The sequence below is a fragment of the Athene noctua genome, chromosome 29 (genome assembly GCF_965140245.1).
Source record: "Athene noctua chromosome 29, bAthNoc1.hap1.1, whole genome shotgun sequence".
Taxonomy (NCBI): domain Eukaryota; kingdom Metazoa; phylum Chordata; class Aves; order Strigiformes; family Strigidae; genus Athene; species Athene noctua.
Window position 1 is genome coordinate 2,302,929 of NC_134065.1, and position 21,138 is coordinate 2,324,066.

Here is a 21,138-nt window from a genome sequence, read left to right on the forward strand (position 1 = left end):
GCCTCTCCCACCCCCACGCTGGGGCTGCCCCCAGTGACCAGGCCATCGCTCCGCACCATCCGTTTACTGGTTTTAATACCCACAGAAGCACAGAGAGAGGGTTTGCTTGACACGAACCCACTCCAAGCCTTGCAGCAAGCAGCTTTTACCTTTCCTGGGCAGTGCAGAAGCCCCCCCCTGCACCCCAGGACAGCTGCGGCACAGCTGGGATGTCCCCGTGTCACGGTGTCACAGGATGAGGACCCTTGGGCTAGAGGTGGGAGAAGGCAGCCAGAGGTGACGCTGGCACCTCAATGCCACCACTCGCCCGTGGTCCCCGCCTTGATTTCAACTCTTGTCGTGACTCTGGGAACAAAACTCCTCTCGTGCTACATTTCGGGTCGCTGTCGGTTCCTTTCGAGGGGATCTTTAGTTATTAGGATTTCTTTGTACAGATATAAAACAAACAAGGAAGCAGACACCCAAAAGTGAGGTTTCGTGCCACACTGGGGTCCACGCTGGTGTCCCAGTGCCGTCCCCATCTGTGCCAGCTCCAGGGACCAGGGAGGTGGTGGCTTCTGCCCTGGGGACTCACTCAATCGTCAGGGAGCTGAGCCAGGCCTGGGGGGGGAACACAAGAACCCTCAGGTGAAGGGAAAGCCCCAAAGAAAGATGCTCAGGGGGGAGTGAATGACTCGAGCGTGGCCAGAGAAGGGCAACGGAGCTGGGGCAGGGTCTGGAGCACAGGTCTGCTGGGGAGCGGCTGGGGGAACTGGGGGGGTTCAGTCTGGAGAAGAGGAGGCTGAGGGGAGACCTCCTGGCCCTCTGCAACTCCCTGCCAGGAGGGGGCAGAGAGGGGGGTGAGTCTCTGGAGCCAAGGCCCCAGCGCCAGGCCCCGAGGGAATGGCCTCAAGCTGCCCAGGGCAGGGTCAGGCTGGCTCTGAGGAAGGATTTCTGTGCAGAAGGGGCTGTTGGGCGTTGGAATGGGCTGCCCAGGGCAGGGGGGAGTCCCCGGGATCCCTGGGGGGGTTGAAGAGTCGGGCTGAGCCAGCGCTGAGGGATCTGGGGGAGTTGGGAACGGTCAGGGGGAGGGTCATGGTTGGGCTGGAGGAGCTTCAGGGGCTTTTCCAGCCCAGATGAGTCTGGGGTTCTGAGTGGGGCAGCTGGGGGGAGCCCTGTGCTCACCGGGGCGGCAGACCAGCTGGGGGGGCTCCCACGTCCCATCCTCCCGGCACTGGATGACGGGCGAGCGGCGCTGGGCGAAGCCGCGGCGGCACCGGTACCGCACGATGGAGCCGATCTCGTAGCGCTGCTTTGGTTTGCCGAAGGCGTGGGCATCGCTGACGGCAGGGGGTGGCCCGCACTGCACTGCAGGGAGGGGGGCAAGGGGTCGTGGCAACCAGCCACAGAGGGGGACCCCTGAACTGGAGCAAACAGCCCAATAAACCCCAAACAAACCCAGGGTCCCATGCGCAGGATCTGCTTCCCCACTGCGGGGCCGGTGGGCAACCCTCACTTCGGGGTGGTGAAGGGGTGCAGTGTCAGCCCCCCAGCCTGGGGCAGGGGTGCAAGATGGGGGGGGCACAGCTTACCCAGCCCCATTTTGCAGGTGTAGGAGAGGTGGTAGTTGCAGGGCACGTCGCTCCACTGGCCCCCGTCGTGCCACACGATGACCACGCAGTTCTCCCCGGAGAGGAAGTAGCTGTCGGGCTGCCCGGGGTGCCAGTTCTCGTAGAGCTGGGGGGACAGTGGGATGGGGGGGTGGGGAGAGGAGGGGGGGGGTGTGTGCACACCAGCATGTACCTATCTGCAGCCTCCTAGCTGTGACACCTCCCGTCGGGAAGGAGGTCTCATCTCCGTGCCCCTTGGCATGGCCTTGGGGACCCCAAATCCCGGGCTCTGGCTCACCCACGGCACCCCGAGGATGCTCAGCCTGGCCGAGGCAAACGGCTCTTGGCGGGGGGGGGGGGCACTTCAAAGCCTGGTCCCAGGGTTGGACCCATCCCGCAAGCACGTTCCCAAGCGATGGAGAAGGATGTCGAGGTGCCTGGCCGGAGGGGGGTTCATCTCCCAGGGAGATGGGGGGGGACACACAAAGGCAAGCACCCCAACTTACCAAGGGGCTCCCGTCGGACCACTGGAAATCCCCCTCGATGGTCCGGTCGTTCAGGCCGATCCACTGGTACTCCCTGTACTGGTCTGGGGGGGCAGGGAGGGTGTTGGGGGGTCCCCCAACACACCCTGTCTGGATGGGGGGGGGCGGTCAAGGGAGCTGGTGGCTGAATTTGGGGAGATTTGGGGGGTCTGGGGGTGAGTGCGGGGAGGTGGGGGTGTGCTCAGCCCTGCAGCGGGAGGGGGGGGTGGTGCTGCGAGGTTTGGGGACAAGGGGAGGCCCGAAGGGGACAGAGCGGGGGACCCCCCCACTCTGCACCCCCGTAGGAGGGACGGGTCTGGCCGGGAGAGGGCGGCAGAGCCCCGCGTGCCCAGTCCTTGCCTGTCCCTGCCTGTCCCTGCCTGTCCCTGCTTGGCCCTGCCAATCCCTGCCTGTCCCTGCTTGGCCCTACCTGTCCCTGCCTGTCCCAACCGGTCCCTGCCTGTCCCTGCCTGTCCCTGCCTGTCCCTACTTGCCCCTGCCAATCCCTGCCTGTCCCTGCTTGGCCCTACCTGTCCCTGCCTGTCCCTGCCTGTCCCTGCCTGTCCCTGCCTGTCCCAACCGGTCCCTGCCTGTCCCTGCCTGTCCCTGCAGGTCCCTTACCTGTCCCTGCCTGTCCCAACCGGTCCCTGCCTGTCCCTGCAGGTCCCTTACCTGTCCCTGCCTGTCCCTGCAGGTCCCTGCCAGGTCTCTCCCTGTCCCTTCCTCCTTCACCCTCACGTCCCTCCAGGCCTCTTCGCTCTCCACCCTGTCCCCGCCGCTGCCGGCCCCTGCTCTGCCTCCTCCCTCTTCCTCCACGTCTGCTTTCAGGCGGGTTATTGCCTTCAAATTTACTTGCACGTGTCCAACCCTCTGGCGGTCTCTCCACCCATCAGGCGTCTGTCTGTCTGCTCCCGTGTCTATCTGTGTGTCTGTCCCCGTGTCTCGCCGTGTCTCTGTCCCCATGTCTATTCGTGTGTCCCCGTGTCTGTGTGTCTGTCTGTCCCCGTGTCTCTCCGTGTGTCTGTCCCCGTGTGTCCCTGTGTCTATCCGTGTCTCTGTCCCCATGTCTATCCGTGTGTCTGTCCCCGTGTGTCCCCGTGTCTATCCGTGTCTCTGTCCCCATGTCTATTCATGTGTCCCCGTGTGTCCCCGTGTCTCTCCGTGTGTCTGTCCCCAGGTCTATCCGTGTGTCTGTCCCCATGTGTCCCTGTGTCTATCCGTGTCTCTGTCCCCGTGTCTATCCGTGTCTCTGTCCCCATGTCTATTTGTGTGTCCCTGTGTCTATCCATGTGCTGTCCCCTTGTCTATCCGTGTGTCAGTCTGTCCCCATGTCTACCTGTGTGTCTGTCCCCGTGTCTATCCGTGTGTCCATCCCCGTGTCTATCCGTGGGTCCATCTCCCTGTCCATCCTCCCACCAGCCCAGCGATCCCGCTGTCTGTCGCGCTTCCCCTGCCTCTCACTCGCCAAGAGGCCGGTGAGCCGCTAACCACACTCTGGTCAATCCATCATATCAGCTATTTCCTTTACTCTTTATTTTCCCTTTACTCTTTATTTTCCTTTCGCTCTTTATTTTCTTTGACTTCCCTAGACTGTGGCCGCCTCTCCCTCAGCACAGCGGGGTAGGGCTCTGCCTTGGCTCTTGGCCACGTTTTGGCTTAAACTTTAAAATCTGAAGGTGGGCAGAGGTTGGGGGGGGATGCAGGGGGGTTCGGGGTGGTGCCACGTACCGTTGATGAAGTCCTGCTCTTCGGGGGTCAGGATGGTGGCCAGGTGCCCCCCATAGTGCCTGCACTGGGTCTCCGCATCCTCCCAGCTCCTCCGGGTGGAGAAGTGCTTGTAGCAGGCGCCCTGGAAGCTGTCCCAGCCCGGGCTGCACGTCTCCAGCGCTGGGCCACGGCGGGGAGCAAGCGGGGAGAGAGGAGAGGGTCAGGGTGATGGAGCCCAGCTCAGCAGCAACAAAAAAAACCCAAAACAAAACCCAGAAACCTGATTTCCCCACATTTTTATCTCCTGAGCCGCTGGCAAGACCTGGGGGACTCACGTCTTTCGCAGCTGCTGCCTCCGTAGCCGGGCAGGCACAGGCAGGCGAGGTGGGCACCGTCCTCCGTGCAGGTCCCTCCGTTCAGGCAGGGGTTGGGGACGCAGCCACCTGCAAGGCACACGCAGCCTTCCTCACCACGGGCGCTCCGAACCGGGGCGGACCTCGTTAGTGCCCAACATCGTTAAAGCCTCATCTCTGCAGTCAGCAGGACACCTGAGCTGGCCACTGCAGGCACCGAGTAGGGGGTAGGAGATGGACTCGTGGGCACGGTGACGTGCCCGGAGCCATCCCGTCTGCCCACGCTGCCCTCGGCTCGTGGGAAGCTGCCGGTTCAGCCGCCCCGGCCAAGAGCTGGCTGGGCTTGGGGCTCTGGCCTCCCCCCAGGGCCTGGGGACGTGAGCTGGCCTCTCTCACCCTCCACATCAACCGGCTCGCTGCCGTGCCAGCCCCTGGCCCGCTCCCGCTGCCCGGGGACGGCTCCCGCTTTCCCCTGGAGCGACGGAGCGAATGTGCTTTGGGATGGGACACGCCAAGGATAAAGCTCCGGCATGTCCCGGCTCCGCGTCCCCAACCTGGCAGCAAGGTGAACCTCACGCCTGGCCCCACGCCGTCACCTTCAGCCTGGCCGGGGCTGATAACTCAGCCGGCGCCGTCCCCGACCCGCACGTCCCCACCAGCCCGTTACGGTCATTAAGGCTCCCGGAGCACATCGTGTGCTCCCAGGCCCGGCTCAAGAGCGTGATTAAGGGCTGTCGCCAGCGTCGGCGGAGCAGAGACTGAAAGTCCTTGACACCCTCCAGCCTGACGATGCCCGTTTAATGGTCCTTGGCTCGGTGGAGCTGTGCCCAGACTCTGCTGCCACCCTCACCCCTCCCCAGACACCGTCACCTTCCCGCAAGGTGCCAGCGGCTAGCTCGGGCCACCCGGCTGGTCCCCAGCAGAGCGAGGCACGGAGCGGGATGAGCTATTTAGGGCCCTAACGCCACACGTCCGGCTCTTCCTGAGCGTTTCTCCTTGTCAGGGCAAAGGCAGCCGTCCCGCGAGCTCTGGCCACCCGCCACAGAGCATCCTGTGTGCCACGGGACAGGGCAGGGCACTGCCAGACACGGGGGGCTGCGCCCCCACATCATTTCCCCCCCACCACCCCACTGCAGCCACCCTTGTGGGGAGCCAGGAGGGCAGACGGGGCTGCCGGCAGCGGCGTCGGAGCTGGGAGCATCCCGGAGCGGGGACCGGAGGGTGGGTGACACCCCCCCGCCACAGTTCATGCACCCACCGCTCACCCATCTCAACCCCCACGTGGGGAGAGCGGGGATGGAGGGGGGACCTGTACCCCCACGACTCAGCCATCAAGGGCTTGGTGAGGGTCTGCACCCCATAACCCATCGGTGCCCCCCATGGCTCGGGGGGTAAGAAGCCCCACCCCGCCCCGCTCACGCTTCCAGCCCTTGTCCCTCCACACGGGGCCGGGGGGGGTCACACGGGGGGTGCAAAGCAGCCGTACCCACCACCCCACCTCACACGCGGTCCCATCCACCCCACTCCCCGGGGAGCTCACGGGGCGGGGGGCCGGGGGATTAGTTCGTCAGTGGGAGAGGCGCGGGCGGTGAGCGAGGCAGCAGGCGCAAGGACGAAGGGAAGAGCAAGCCGAGATGCTTGTTCTAGAAAGCTTTTAATTCCCTTTATTAGTATCACTGTTAGTCAGAGTAGGGTTTGGGGCCTTCTTTTGATTTTTTTTTTTTCTTTTTTTTTTTTTTTTCATGGAAACAGTCATTAAAACACTTCACAGAAGTAGAAGAGATTTAAGTGCATGCAGAGCTCGGACCAATTTGTTTGACAAATATGTGCTTCTCCAGACCTGTAACCTTCCCTTACCCAGCTGAGGAGGAGAGAGAGAGAGAGAGAGAGAGAGGAGAGACAGACGGACGGACGGACGGACGGAGGGAAGCGCAGCGTGAAGGAAAGGTGTTGGCTTTCTCTAGTGCCAGAGAGCAGCCAGGAGAGCTGCCCCCAGGGCGAGGGTGGCACGGCGGGGACCCCTGGCTGGGTGGGCGCCTGCCCCGACGCTGGCCCGCTCAGTGGGGAGGGCGGGCAGGGGGGCAGCGGTGCTGGGGGCCGGGTCCCCTAATGGGGTCCCCGCGAGGGTCACCCCGGAGCTGCCAGTACGGGGAGAGGTGAGGTCATCCCTGCGGGTCCCACCTGGTTCTCCGGGAACGGCTGAAAGGAAACCCTCCACGGTTGCAACGGAGGGAGCAGGTTGCTCTTCCTCCTCCTCCTCCTCCTCCTCCTCTTCCTCCTCTTCCGAAGATGCAGCAGGCATCCCGCGGTCAGTGCCCGGGGGTCGTGGCACAGCCTCCTCGCCTCCCGTAGCCGGCACCTCGGCGTGCCACGGTGTGACCGCCGTCACCTCCACCGCAGGGACGGTGCTCCCGTCCCCCAGGGTTGTGGGCGAGGGGAGCCACAGGGCCCCCGACTGCTCCTCTCCCTCCTCCTGCGGCTGCGAGGGCGCGGGGGGCAGCGGGGACACCCCGGGGCTTTCGACCACGTCTCCCGAAAGCTCGGCGTCTTCAGCCGTGGGGACGGGGGTGCTCGCCCCACCGGCCTCGTGGCCACCTCGGGGGGTCCCGCCGGGCTCTCGGCTCTCTGTCGAGGTGGCAGAAGTGGCACTGGTCGGCGATGGCACCCAGGCACCGGGTGCCCCAGGGCTGGCAGCGTGGGCCGGCCGCCCCACGGCATCCCGCGGGCGGTCGGGGCGGTGCGTGGGGCCGGCGGGGCTGGGCGGCCACGAAAACCCCTCGGGAGGCTCCGTGTCACCTGCTGCGGACCCCGGCGGGGACGGGGCACCGGTGGGTCCCTCCATGTGCTGGCTGGGGGCTCGCCCTCCACCGGGGCTCTCTGCCGATGTGCTGCCAGGGTCCCTGCCCCGCGCTGCTCCCCGGTCCTCCTCTGCAAAGGGCAAGGCAGAAAGATGGTGAGACCCTGCGCTGGGGAACCAGCCGGACAGCGGGGCCGCAGGCACCGGCATCGCCCGCCAGCGCCGCGGATCCTGCCCGCTGCGGGCAGAGCTGGGTGGGCGACGCCGGCGCAACAGTGCGCAGGGAGATGGAAACAGCCCCCGAGCCTGCGTGTGACGTTGTCCCCGCTGAAGCGACGTGGCAGACTGAGCTCTGGCTCAGCCACTGCCAAGCCCAGCCCCGGCACAGGCTTCCCCGTAGCAGGGGCCACGCTCAGCCCCTCACCGCTGCGTCTGGCCTCCTCTCCCTCCGGCCACCAGCGCCCTTCTCCGGCTCTTTGCGCTGCTAAACCGCGGCCCGGCACCGACCCTGCGCGCCGGACCCCAGCCAAGGGAGGGACAGACAGATGTCCCCACGCCAGGGGTTTGTGCACAGCCCTATACCAAGACACCAGTGCCCCGGCCATGGGTGCTGCCTCTGCGGGAGGGATGGGGACGGCTGGGGCGACCCTTGCACCCACGGGTGCTTCCGAGCTCTCCTTGCAATCCCGGCGTCTCCGTCCCTGCGGCTCCTCTCTGCGCCCCAGCCCTGGCCACCGACCTACCCATGCGGGATGGCCCGTGCCCGGCTGCTGTGCGCTGCCCAACTGTCCCTGTCACCCCAGCCTCCTCCGTGGGGGACGAGGTGCTCCCCGGTTTTGCACCACAGCTAAGCGGGACGCCTGCCTCGGGGACGGCCGGGGCCGTGGGGAAAGGGGAGGCGGAGGTTGGGTGACCTGAGGACATGGAGGTATCTAGCGGGGGGTGCCAGGCCCCTGGCCCCGGTGCGTCTTCGGGGGACGGGCTCGGCTTTTCCAGCTCAGCATCCTTAAAGAAAGGGATGGCGTAAATCGCCCCTCGCGACTCAATCTCCACTTGCGCTTTGGGCAGCTGCAGCTCCTCCAGCTTTTCTGCCACTGTAACAATCTCCTGGAGGCCCTCGGGCTCTCTGGCTCGGTATTTTCCTGCAGCCTCAGGGAAAGAGTTTGTCCCTTCTGTGGGCAGAAAGAAAGTGGGATATTACTGCCCCGTCCTGGCCCGGTGGCAGGCAGAGATGCCCTCGCCCCGGTGCGGGGCTGGAGCCCTGGGGACAGCCTGGCACCCCGGCGGGGACCCAGCTCTCCTCGACCTCCCTTTCCCCTCTACAGGGTCAGCGCGGGGCAGGATCGGGCCCTTCCCAGGCGCTGCCGGAGCTCGTGGCTTCAGCAGGCGTCCAGGCAGCGCTGGATTTCACGCTGCTCCTCCCTGCCCTTCCCAACAGCGGCTCTCCCCGCTTTTCCTCCTCCCCCTCCAGCAAACCCTAAACCTCAATGCACCCCCACCCTGAGGGGGGGTCCTTCTCCACGCCCCCATCCCCACCCCGGCGAGCGCAGACGTGCGTGGGGTGTTAGTGGGTTACAGGGGTCGCGGCTTCATGGGACGGGTCCATCCTGCCTAACCCATGGGGTTCCCTGCCAGGAGATGGGGAAACTGAGGCACGGAGACGTGCGGCATCCAGTCGATTTGGGGGAGAGTGTCCCCGTCCCAGAGCCCCCATGGGCCCGAGGGGACACGCAGAGATGTGGCACTGGGAGGGAGGAGCGGAGGGGTGTCTGTTCCTCCCTCCCTGCCTGTTATCCCTGCCAGCCTCCCTCCCCGCCCGTCCCCTCACAGAACCCCAGAACCATTCCGGTTGGAAAAGCCCCTCGGGATCAGCGAGTCCAACCCTCAGCCCGACTCTACAGAGCTCTCCCCTACCCCACATCCCCCCACAGCTCATCCCAACGGCCCTGAAACCCCCCCAGGGATGGGGACTCCCCCCTCCCTGGGCAGCCTGTTCCGCTCTCTGACCACTTTTGCTGGGAAAACTTTTTTCCTAACGCCCACTCTGAACCCTCCGGGTTTATCACCCAGACCTGCCACCCCCGGCAGCACAGGCAGCCCCACGCCGCTGCCCGCACGTCGCCGTTCCCATCCACCACTGGGAGGTTTTGCCCCAAACCAGCCTCACAGGCTGTGCCCAGTGGCCCACAGGGCCCAGCAATGTCCCCCCCCTGCCCCCGTCCCCAGCCGGTAGCCCCTTGGGGATGAACCATCCCGGAGCCGTGGCCATGCAGCTCACACAGACCGACGGTGCCACGCAGGACATCCCTGTTCTGTCACGATATAGCGGCGCAGTACTGAGGAGGCACAGGGCAGCCCTACGCTGTGGCAATATATCGGCGTGCACTATCAGGACCATGCAGAGCATCCCTCCTCTACCACGATCAGGCGGTTTCAAGACCGTGCAGGTTACCCTCCCCTATCGCGATATATTGTCATGCCACACAGAAACCATGCAGGGCGTCCCTATCCGGATGGAGACGGTCCGAAACACCCCTGCTCTATCGCGATATCGCAGCACGGAGAGCATGTGGGGATCCCGAGGCGATCCCGAGCCTGGGGGACATCCCGGCTCTCGGTGCAAGGATGGGCTGGAGCTGGCACCCAGCACCCACCGAGCACCCGCGCGCCTGCCTGGAGGCTTCCCGAAACCTCACGCTGGTCCCTGCGTGGGAGCATCTGTGGGGTGAGGGCGGGGGTGGGGGGGTGCCCCTCTTTACCTCGAAAGCAGTACGCATCGTATCTGCTCCGGGCATCGGGGAATCCCGTCTGGTTGCGGAAGAGGAAGATGGTTTTGACGCCCGGTAAGGCCCCGCCGCAGCGTTCCCGGGGGGTGACGATGGGGTAGCGGACGCTGCCATCGGCCAGCCAGCCGGGGCTGCAGGCGTCCAGCCCCGCGCTCCACGCCGCGTAGAGCTGCCCCGTGCTCGCCAGCTCCGCGCCCAGCGCCCGGCAACGCGCCGCCGCCTCCTCCAGCGTGAATTTGTCTGGGGTCGTCTCCAAAAAGATCTCCCCTGCGAAGAGAGGAAGGAGACGGGCGTCAGAGCTGGGGAGGGGGACGTGGGCTCCGGGAGCCTCCGAGCCTCCTCCGCTCTTTGCACCACCCCAGGAGCTGGCTTGGAGATGGGAACCTCCAGCTCGGGCCTTGCAAGGAGGAGTACTGGGGGCTGGAGAGCCCTGCCTGCCTCCCTGCCTGCTCCCTGCCTGCTCCCTGCCTGCTCCCTGCCTGCCTCCGCTCTCCCTGCCCCGGCACACGACAAAGCTCTCGTGCTACGCAGGCTACCTGCCCTTGCAAAGAGAGCTGAGGCTTTAAACATCCATGAAAGGGCCTGAAGAGGAGCAAATCCGCACCCAGCCCAGCGCAATCCACGTAGGGGCCATTCCTAAGGGGACCTGCCAAGCCCCACATGGGGCTTCCCGCTGAGATGGGCTGGAAATCGCTGCCCTAAGGCCTCGGCCCCCACGACGGCGCCGCTCTCCCCGTCCCAGCTCATCGAAACCTCACGCCAGTGACCTGCGCCACATCCCTGGCATCCCCCCCAGCAGCCACAACTGCCGGCGGGGAGCCCCATGGGGGCTAGGAGGAGGGACCGGCCACCCCCATGCACACCCGTGGGATGTGCCCGCGCTGCGGGGACACGCAGCACCCCAGCGCATGCAAAGCACGGCGTGAGCTTCCCGAACCCCAAAACACCACGTGACGCTGTCCCCACGGCGTGTTGCCAACCTGGGGCACCCCTGGGCAACCTCCAGCCCTGAGGTCAGCGATGGGCACTGGCCGTGGCGAGGGAGGGAGCCCCGCGCCCCGCAAAACCGAACGAGAAACGCCTCGGGAAGCAGCACAGTAAGTCCCCGCGCTTGCGTGCACCCACGTGCCCTAAGCTTTGCAGAGCTCAGAGGTTTCACCTGTGGTTCAGGGCAACTTTTTGGGGGGTCTATGATGGGTTATGGGGGCGAGTTAGCGCGGCCGCAGAAGCAGGGGAGGGCAGGATGGGGCTGGTGGCACCACAGGCACCTGGGAGGTCCTCGGCGTAGCAATACACGTCGTACATGTCCTCCGGGTCCACCACCCCGTAGTTCCTCACCCCGGGGAAGCCGTTCATGTCTCCGTAACAGGCCTCGCGGGGCGTGTGGATGGGGTACCTGGGGTGGGAAAGCACAGGGGAGGGCTGGCGACTCGTCGAGGGGCAAAGGGGGAGGTGACAGGCGCGATGCCCGGGCGGTGGCGGCGGTACCCACCTGACGGTCTGGTCGGCGATCCAGCCGGCATCGCACTGCTCGTAGCCGCCGAGGTAGGCAGCGTAGAGCTGCTCAGGGGTGGCGATGTGGGCACCGATCCTGGCGCAAGCTGCCTGTGCCTCGGCAAAGGTGTAGGCGTAGCGCATGGAGCCCTCCCGGTAGTGAAAAACCACCCCTGTCAAGGGGGGGGACACATGGGCATGGGCAAGGGGCTGACGGCAGCCCCCCACCCCTACGGGTATTTTGGATATTGGGAAGGATTTCTGTGCAGAAGGGGCTGTTGGGCGTTGGAATGGGCTGCCCAGGGCAGGGGGGAGTCCCCGGGATCCCTGGGGGGGTTGAAGAGTCGGGCTGAGCCAGCGCTGAGGGATCTGGGGGAGTTGGGAACGGTCAGGGGGAGGGTCATGGTTGGGCTGGAGGAGCTGCAAGGGCTCTTCCAGCTGAGAGGATTCGGTGATTTGGGGTGATTCGGGGTGATTCTGGCACCCGGCTGACCCTTCGCAGCAGCCCCCACCCACACCCGGGTGCGGGAGGGGTTTGCTGAGCCAGGAGATGGCACCTGGCAGGGTGAACCTCCGCCCCCCCTCACCTCCCCGCCCCAAATCCCACCGCTCCCCACCTTGAGGTACCTTTGACTTTGACGTCGAGGATGTCGTGGCCGTCCTCGATGCCGTGCTGCACGTCGCAGCGGTAGATCCCCGAGTCGTTGGGCCGCAGCTCAGTGAGCAGCAGGGAGGCGTTGGTGTAGCGCTGGTGGAAGATGGGCAGGGAGGCGCGGAGGCGATAGTCCTCGCTCACCTTCACCCTGTCCCCCCGGGCTACCAAGATCTCCACTTCCTTGCCCTCAGAGATGAAGGTCCACTTGACCCGGGGGGTTCCCAGGACCGCCTGGCGCCCGGCCGTGCCGGCGGTGGGCTGGGGGCCGAGGTAGGTGATGAGGCAGGGGATGGTGATGTCGCCCGCCAGCACGGCCTCCAGGGCTGGGTGCCGTGGGATGGAGACCTGCAGAGCCTTGACGTCCTCTGGGTGGGAGAAAAGAGAAGCCGTGAGCAGGACCGGCACGGGGTGCCCCCCCACCCAGACCCCCACCACAGGGCACCCAAGATGCAGATGCGGCCCATGACGCTGAGTTACCTGCACCATCTCCGGGGCCAAACACCTCCGGGACCACCGTGGGGGCAAACAACCAGAGCAGCAGCAACAGGAGGGCTGAGGCCATACTCTGCCCTGCAAGGGGGGGGAGAAAAAACCACCAGCTGTGCTTCAAATCCCAAGAGGCAGCAAAAATATCCCCTCCCTACACGAGGGGGAGAGACCCCAGCCCATGTGTGGTGTTGGGGCACAGAGAGGCCGAGGGGTCACCTGGACCCTCGAACGGTGGAGAGGGAGGAGAAGGAAACGTATCCTGGTTATCTGGAGGAAGGAGACTGCATGAGCAACTGGGACCATTGCCTGGGCACCACTGGGTCCCATCCAGCCCCACCAGCCTTCCCAGGGTGCTGGGTCCCCTGGGGACAGCAAAACCCAGCCTGGTCCCAACGGCGCGGAAAGTCTGAGCCTAAACGCAGGCCTTGATGCCAGAGCCGGGGCCGCGTGTTGGCCGGGGCCGCCGTGCAAAACCTCGGAAGGGTGTTGGGTTTGTTTTTTTTAATAACTGGTGTTGAGGAGGAACAAGGCAAATGAGTGCCGGCCGGGCAGGCGAGTGTGCAAGCAGCCGGGCGTGCACGTGGGCGCTTGTGCTTCTGCACGCGTGCCGCGGGTTGCGCACATGCGTGTGCGTGCACTTGTGCACGTGTGCGCCGGGGTTGGGGGTTTGTGCGGAGGGGGTTGAGGTCGGCGAGCTGCCGAGGAGAGGAGGGAGGGCGGGGGGGGGGACGCACGGCCGAGGGGACACAAAGCCCGGGGCGGAGGGGGAGGGAAGGAGCGGGAGGGTTTCTCTTTGCCATTCAGCTCACGCCGGAGGTTCCCCGCGCGCAGGCTGGGAAAACCGGGGCCGACCAAAGCAGCCATTATGTTCCAGGTCTCTCTCAAGGCCGCCTGGCACAAAGGGCTCTCCCCGGCGGGCTGGGGGCCGGCGCTGAAAGGAGAGCCCAGTGGCTAGCACTGCCGTCGCCAGCCCCTGGCCCCCCCTGCCGGGCTGCTGGGGGGGCTCCTGTTGCCCACAGCCTCTTGCAGCCATCCAGAGGGGAGGCTGATGCTGAGGGTGTGGGGGGATGCCCCTGGTACGCCCTCACCCCTCTGTGGAGGCTCGGCAGGGGGCTGGGGGGCTCCTCAGCCCCCCCACATCGGGGATGCACCGTGTGGTTCCCCGGGACGGGAGCACAGTGACCTCGACTAGGAGCAGCTTTGGAATCGATGAGCTCTCGGTGCTGCATTGATCTCGGCAGCCACAGAAGCGGATTTGGCACCTCCACGGTGATCTCCGGGCCAGCTCGCTGGCTGCCAGGGCCAGCCCGACGGGAGGTTGTTCTCGTCACCTGCATCCCTCTGCAAATAGTGCTCCCCGAGTTCACCTGGGGGACCAGTGTCGCAGGGAGAGGGTGTGAATACAGCCCCTGGCACCACGCACCATGGATGCGCAGCCCCTGGCACCACACACCATGGATGTACAGCCCCTGGCACCATGTACCATGGACATACAGCCCTGGCACCATGTACCATGGACATACAGCCCTGGCACCACGCACCATGGATATACAGCCCCTGGCATCACACACCATGGATGCACAGCCCCTGGCACCACACACCATGGATGTACAGCCCCTGGCACCATGTACCATGGACATACAGCCCTGGCACCATGTACCATGGACATACAGCCCTGGCACGATGTACCATGGATGCACAGCCCCTGGCACCACACACCATGGATGCACAGCCCCTGGTACCACACACCGTGGATGCACAGCCCCTGGCACCACACACCGTGGATGCACAGCCCCTGGTACCACACACCGTGGATGCACAGCCCCTGGCACCACACACCGTGGATGCACAGCCCCTGGCACCACACACCATGGCCATCAGCTCGAGCTGGGCACGAGCAGCCAAAGCCCGATCACCCAGGACCCGGCCGGCGGTGCCAGAGCCAAGCCGGGAGCTTTCTCTGCTCCGGCCAGATCATTTGAATTCAGCCCCACGGCTCTGGAGCGAGGGACAAAACCCTCCTGCTCAGCGGCCATGGCCGGGCTCCAGCGCGGGGGCTGGCTGCCGTCCCCCCGGGCGGCCAAGCAAGGAAAGCTTTTGTCACGGGCACCTTTTTCTTCCCGTTCCCAAGGCACCACGGTGGCGTGAGCAGCGGCCGGCAGCAGCCACGAAGCCCCGGGGAGGAAATTTAAATGATAAAATTGCAGGAATGGGGCGAGCTGGGGTGAGCGGGCGTCTGCTCCCCTCCCATGCCCGTCCCTGGGTGGGACCAGGGTGCCAGCACCAGGAACGGGCTGTGGAGAGAGTTAAACCGAGTTTCACCCGGCCCATGGGCGATGCCTCGAGGTTCTGGAGTCCCGTGATGGCAAAAAACTCTCAGACATGATGTTTGGGGTTTGGGGTTGGATTTTTGGGGCTTTTTTTGTTTCCGTTTTGCCACAAATGGAAAATTTTTCAGCTCACACGTCGGGAGGGAAAAGCTGGGAGCTGGATTAAGGCAGCCAAAAAGCTCCGGGAGGGGGGAATGGCAGCGGCTTGTGGGACACGATCATCTCCAAGACCTCAGAGCTCAGGTCCTGCCGGGACAGACCGAGACACGGGCACGCGCACACACGGCGGGGCCGGCCAACCTCCATTTCCATGGGAAACCAGGTGGAAAATGGAGCTGAAGTCTATTTTGGGACAGGAGCGATATTTCTTTCTCCCCTGAGCTCGGCCCCGCTTTCAAAAGCAGCTCCTGGAACAGGGGCCGACGCGATTTGGAGCTGCAGAACCCGGTCCGGGGTGAAGGGCAGGAGATGCTGCGAGGGGCCGGCCGAGGGCCGGAGATCTCTGGATCTCTGGAGAAGGGCTTTCTCCTCCGTGGCCCCCTTGTCCCCTCCACGTGACGGTTACTCATCCCGGCTCACAAGGTGCCCTGCCAGCCCGCAGCGAGCCGGGGGGAGGGCAGGCAGCAGCGTGGTGGCTTTCCAGGGATGCTCAGCTGCAGAATGAGTCAGCAGCCACGGGCAGAGTTTGGCCCCGCTCCAGGCACAAGCGGGTAGCCCCATCCCCACCCGACAAAGGGCTTCGGACACCCCGTTGCCACCCCAGCCGGCTGGACGCACCCACCTCCCCATCCCGCCACGCACGTGACTGCCTCCGTACCGGGGTCCCCCCTCCTCTTGCTGCAAACTGGTCCTGAGTCCTGGCTCTGTCCCGCACCCCTGGATGCAAATGGGGTGCAGCCGTGCTCAGAGGGGTCCCCGGAGCAGGGCAGTGCCCCGCGGGGGGCATGTCAGGTCTCCTAGGAGGGGGCTGAGGCTGGGGGGGGCCGGGGGGGAGTCACATTCTGCACAGGGGACTCAGCGGGAAGCGCCCGGCAACCTCTTGGCAGCAGCTGCTGGCAAAGCTTAAAAGGCCGGAAGAAGGTGGGGAGAATGGGGTGGGGGGGGGGGTCCCTCCAGAACCACTCAGCCCCCCCATCCCAGCAGGGAGAAAGGGGCTTCTTGTTACAGGGCTGGGGCACAGGGATGTGCCCCCCCGCTCCTGCAGCAGAGGGTCCAGGGGAGCCCGGGGGGGGGGGTCTCTGGGGAGACACAGTCCCACACGGAGGGTTGGAGGGGGGAGAAGACCCTGTAGGACCCCCCCAGGGACACGTGGGCACATGCACGCCCGGGTGAGCGAAGGTTTGCACACCCAGCTCTGGCTTTCCCAGCTGTGCGGCTCCGGTGGGGAAACTGAGGCACGAGGAGAAAGTGTGGGGTGGGGGGACGGGAGGGGGGGGGGTGTCCCAGATTTCAGCACAGTTGCTCAAGTAGGACCCACAAATCTGGGTCCTACCGAAATCTCTGCACGCTCACCCGCAGCTCCCAGCATAAGATCACCCAGTCTCCCAGTTTCCCCAGTCTAAACCAGTTAGCCGAAAAGCAGCCCTAAAGCACCTCAATCACCCTCAGGCTGCCGTGGGTGCATCCAGGGGCTGGAAAAGGCTCCGGGCTGGGGCAGAGGGAGTTTTTTCCCACCCCTTCAGCTGCCGAAAGGAAGAGCAACAGGTTCTGGGTTGGATTGAGACGGGAGAAGTCGGTGTGATGGGACAGGAGGAGGCTTCGGCCAAAAGCGGTCCCAGGGGCGGGGGGGGATGCTCAAGGGCAGCCCCTTCACCCCGGGGATGAAACACTCTGGCTGCGGGAGGGGAAGGGGTTTGCAGCAAATACCCCAGTCCCGGGCACCCCACAGGGGACCTGGGGAAAAGCCATGGAAATCCCATAAAATGTTTCTATATTCCCCCAGTCCCTGCTGTCCCCAACACTGGGACACCGGCTGAGCCCGGGGATGGAGCTGGGGGAGGACGGGGAGATCCAGAGGTGCCCTGGAGCCACCCCAAACCCTGGGATCTGCCCCAACCCCTCCGGGATGAGGCAGCTTTGCCCCCAAGAACCTCCCCGTGCAGAGCAGTGACGCGGCCGGGCAGGAGAGGGGGTGCCGGAGCCCTGGATCGCCCAGCTCCGTGCCTCAGTTTCCCTTTCCAGTGCTACCCTGACTGCAGCATCCTTGGGACAAGGGCTGGTCTGGAGGCTCTGCAGGACAGATGGGGCTCCCCTGTGACAGAACACCCATGCTGGACCCCCGATCCCCCCGCCAGCTCTCCCAGACCCATGGGAACAGCTGCTAAAACAGCCCCAAAAATCCCCCGAACCCCAAAACCTTCGAGCCCAGCTGCCAGCCGGGCAGCGCGTCAGGCTGGGCTCCAGGCTGTGGCAGCCGGGCAACACCAAAATCCTTTTTCCAAGACCCCCCCCCACACACTTCAGCCCTTCAACCCCCCTCTCTGCCTCCAGCGCTGCAGAGCCAGCACCAGTACAAGCTGATCTACTAAAAAAAAAAATAAAAAAAAAAACTTGCAGAGCGATGCTGTCCTCCCGGGGGGGGTCGGTGACAAGGACAAACCTCCCCAAAGCCGGCCCGTGGGGTCCGCCAGCTTCGAGCATCCTCCGCTGTAGGGCAGGAGGACGCCCTGTGCCCCCCGCGCCTGCATCCCACGGAGGAAAAAAAAAAACAGCGGGGAAGCTCTCGGCATCCCCACGCCGGCTGCGCTCTCCTCTTACTTTCCGCCGGCGCGGAGGTGAAATGAGATATTGAAATTAATAGCGCAGTACGGCGGCCGGACCACGCATCCATCGCCCCGTGTTTGACCGTCGGCCGAGCCCGACGCTTTTCCCGCATCCCACCTTGCTCGGGGCACGGCGGCAGCCCCGCGGGGGCCCTTCTTGGCGGTGGGGGCAACGGCAGCACCGAGGCGGGGGTCTCCCCTTCCCCACGGCCCCGCTGCGGGGCTGAGCTGCGGGTTCTCCGGGGCAGCGCAGGCAGCGGTCGGCAGCAGGTTGGCAGGACGGCTGGGAACGAGCTCCACCAGGCATAAGTGCAGGCACCGAGAAAAGAGGAGTCTTGTGTGTGTGTCCGTGTCCTCGTCTCTCTCTTTTTTTTTTTTTTTTTTTTTCTCCTTCCCCTTTCCCTCCTCCTTTAATATTTATTCCTTCCCCTAATTAAGAAGGAAAAAAAAAAAAAAAAAATTATTACCGTGTTGGCAGGCGCTTCGTCCCTCCCCTTCCCTCCCTCCTGGCAGCTGGCAAACCCAGCACGAGATGCCGAGCGTGGGGAGAGGAGGATGCTCAGCCTGGGACACGTTATTTAACCCAATGCAGCAGAAGTGGAGGAGCAACCAGCGCTGGCTCCCCAAGACCTGCCTGGAGAAAGGGGTCCCCCTGCCACAGCCCCCCGCCACGACATGGGAATGTCCTTTGGCTGGTTATTTCTAATATTTGGCAGCTTCTGCTGGCCAAGGAGGGGGCCACGGGCAGGGGTCCCGGTAGCCAGCACAGGCTTTGTCATGCAAAAGCCCCTTTGCCGGCTGCGTGTCCCCACGTGGGTGGAGGCACTGTCTGGGGGCTGGAGGGACCCAGGGGCTTCGCCAGCCCCAAAAGAATGGGGGGGAGCAACCAGACCCCCGGCACGGCACTTGCAGCCCAGCATTGGCCCATGGAGAGCACGTGCCGTGCCTCAGTTTACCCACCTGTATCCATATCACAGGGACCCAGGATAATTAATGCATCGTTAGGTTTAGGGGCTTGCACATTGCTCCTGGAGGGATGTGTTGGGGTCCGGGGTGCAGCGGGGGACCCTTATTTGCAGCTCTGACCCCCTCGGGAGAAGGGCAGCACCCACGAGTCAGCGTTGGGGCTTTTTATAACCGGATCTCACTCAAACTTTCTCTGGCTTGGAGCATCCTCTGCCCCGGGGGGGCCGGCACGGAGCCTGCTGGATAATTGCTCGGGTGAGTTTGCAGAAAGCCGCAGCTCCTGAGCAGAATTAATCATTCGTCACCCTGGGAAATAATTACGGGCGGCGGAGACGGTCTGGTTCGCGGCGCAGTCCGGCGGGTGATGAGCGCCGCAACACTCTGCCCTGGAGGCAGCCGCATCGCGGTGCGGGATGGCAGGGACGCCGGGACGGACGCCGGGATGGACAGCGGTGAAAGCCATGGGCTGCCCCAACCTCTGCCCCCCCCCATACCCAACCCATGAGGTCACATCCTGCACCCGGCACTTTTGCGGCAAAAAGCTCAGGGCTGGGGGAAACGCAGAGTGTCTGCTCAGCAGGGAGCGTGCCCCGGCCTAATTGGGAACAAATGTTCCCAGCCTGGCTGGGGTTTCCTCGCCGGCTCAGAGAAAATCTTCCAGGGTTGCTGCTCTGCCTTGTCCCTTCCCCGGGCAGCTCCTAGTCCCTCCTGGCTGGTGGCATCGGTGGGACAAAGCCCTTGGGACATCCAGCTCTGGGAAGGGGTAAGGGAGGAGGGAGAGGAGCAAGGTGGCAGCAGGACACAACCCTTATTAGCCATCAGAGAATCCCCATCCCTGCCTGCAGCCCCGGAGGTGTCAGGGACCTCCCAGAATTTCCTGTTGCCCCAGGCCCAGCCCCAGCAGCTGAGGGCATGGGAAGGGGTCGGGCCCCACAGGGACACCACACACCCCCCTCCGGCCCCACGACGTCCCCAGCTGTGTCCAGGCTGGAAGGGCCCGATGCCCAGCTGTGCTTCCTCCTCCTCCTCCTCCTCCTCCTTCCCCCTCCAGATCTGCTCCAAGTCACGTAGCAGCGCCTGCCACACACCCCGTGCCAAGCTCACCAGCACCCTGCCAGGCCCCCACCCTGCCCGGGGGCTGCGGCACCCTCAAACCTGCTGCCCCCACAAACCTGTGCTGCTGCTGAACAGTCACCCCTAAGGACCCCGCGGGGACAGGGGGGGCACAGACGTCCCCACCCCAGGGGATCCTGACCCAGAGCTTCCCCCAGGGACACAAATCTCCCCATCCCAGGGCATTCTGACCCTGAGCATCCCCCAGGGACAGAAGTGTCCTTGTCCCAGGGGATCCTGACCCCAAGCATCCCCCAGGGACATGGATGTGTCCCTCCCAGGGTGGATCCTGACCCTGAGCATCCCCCAGGGACACAGATGTCCCCATTCCAGGGCGTTTTGTCCCCGAGCATCCCCCAAGGACATGGATGTCCCCACCCTGGGTAGCTCCTGACCCTGAGCATCCCCCAGGGACACAGATGGCCCTACCCCAAGTGACACCCAACCCTGAGCACCCCGCAGAAGGAAGGGCTACACAGCCACCCCCACCCCCAGGGTGCCCCCCCCCCCCCCCCAGCTCTGCCCCCAGGTAGGAAAGTGCTGGGACCCCTCTACACCCCTGGGGATCCCAGGGGTGCAGGATTTGGGCTGGTCCACAGAGCCCCGGTGCTGGCTGTTGGGGCAAAATGGGGAAAGCCAAGGCAAAGGCATGAGGAGGAAGAGGGGAGCGAGGCCAGGGAGGAAGGAAACGCTCCCTCCCTGGCACTTCCCAGTGTAGCCGCAGGCACCGAGGGCTGCCTTGTGGCAGACACCAACATTGGGGGCCAGTCGCCCTGGGGCACCTAGTCACCCCACGGGCAACCAATGGGAGCTGGTGGAAAGCCCAGCAGCCCAGCTCGGGAGCAGCTGTGTGATGGGAATAAGGAGGAGGAGGAGGGCTCACAGCAAGGCTCCATCACCCCGCTGCCTGGGCTCGGGGCACCTGGAGGCGAATGACCCCAGCTCCGCGCTCCCGGTGCTGCTTCACGGATTTTCAATCCCGGCTGCGAGAGGCAAACCAGAGCCTGGCCGGGGAGCCAGCCAGGATGTCTGGCCAGAGATGAGCGGGGAAGCCGATACCTTCAGGGACCCCCACGCTGGGTCATCTCCCCCTCCCCACCAACCGGGCACCGAGATGGTGTCACGTTCCGCTCAAATGAGGGAGACAAGTGACTCAGATTCGTAAATCCCCAACAGAGTGGCAGCACCCAGGGGAAAACCCACTCCTTGTCGTGCGATGGGGAGCCGGGACCCCTTGTTACTGCTGTTCCCAGATTGGGGGGACGTGGGGGGCCCCGCCGGCTCCTGGAAGGAGCTCGGGGACGGCTCGGGGTGGCTCTAGGTGGCATTTGCCAGCAGAGGGGACTGTTGCTTGTCTCTCCGGAGGAGCTTGCCTGGAGCCTGCCCCGTGGGACAGCTCGGGAGGGGACATTTACTCTTCTTCTCCTTGCCCTGATGAGGACAGAGCAGGGACCCTCCCGTGGGAAAGGCACCGTCTCTCAGGGAGAGGGAGGACCGGGAGAGAAAGCTGGCAAGTCTCTCCCCAAATTATGTTTTCCTGCCTCTTTTGTTCACAGAAACCTCCCGAGTTTGA

General features: G+C 64.7%; 1 protein-coding gene across 2 annotated transcripts; it reads right to left on the minus strand.

Moving 5' to 3' along the window:
• Nucleotides 1–64: 64 nt before the first annotated feature.
• On the minus strand, nt 65–17,840 carry BCAN (brevican). 2 transcript variants are annotated; one of them, XM_074928939.1, is made up of 14 exons: nt 17,605–17,840; nt 12,383–12,475; nt 11,878–12,270; nt 11,249–11,423; nt 11,025–11,152; nt 9,730–10,023; nt 7,885–8,142; nt 6,355–7,101; nt 4,156–4,263; nt 3,842–4,000; nt 2,096–2,178; nt 1,572–1,716; nt 1,165–1,347; nt 65–600 (listed from the first exon to the last, which is right to left on the minus strand). In XM_074928939.1, the coding sequence occupies exons 2-14, from the start codon at nt 12,465–12,467 to the stop codon at nt 575–577; spliced, it is 2,784 nt and encodes a 927-aa protein (XP_074785040.1). In that variant the 5' UTR covers nt 12,468–12,475; nt 17,605–17,840; the 3' UTR covers nt 65–574. The 2 variants fall into 2 exon arrangements, with proteins under 2 accessions (XP_074785040.1, XP_074785041.1); XM_074928940.1 differs by lacking the exon at nt 7,885–8,142.
• Between the last annotated feature and the right edge of the window lie 3,298 nt (nt 17,841–21,138).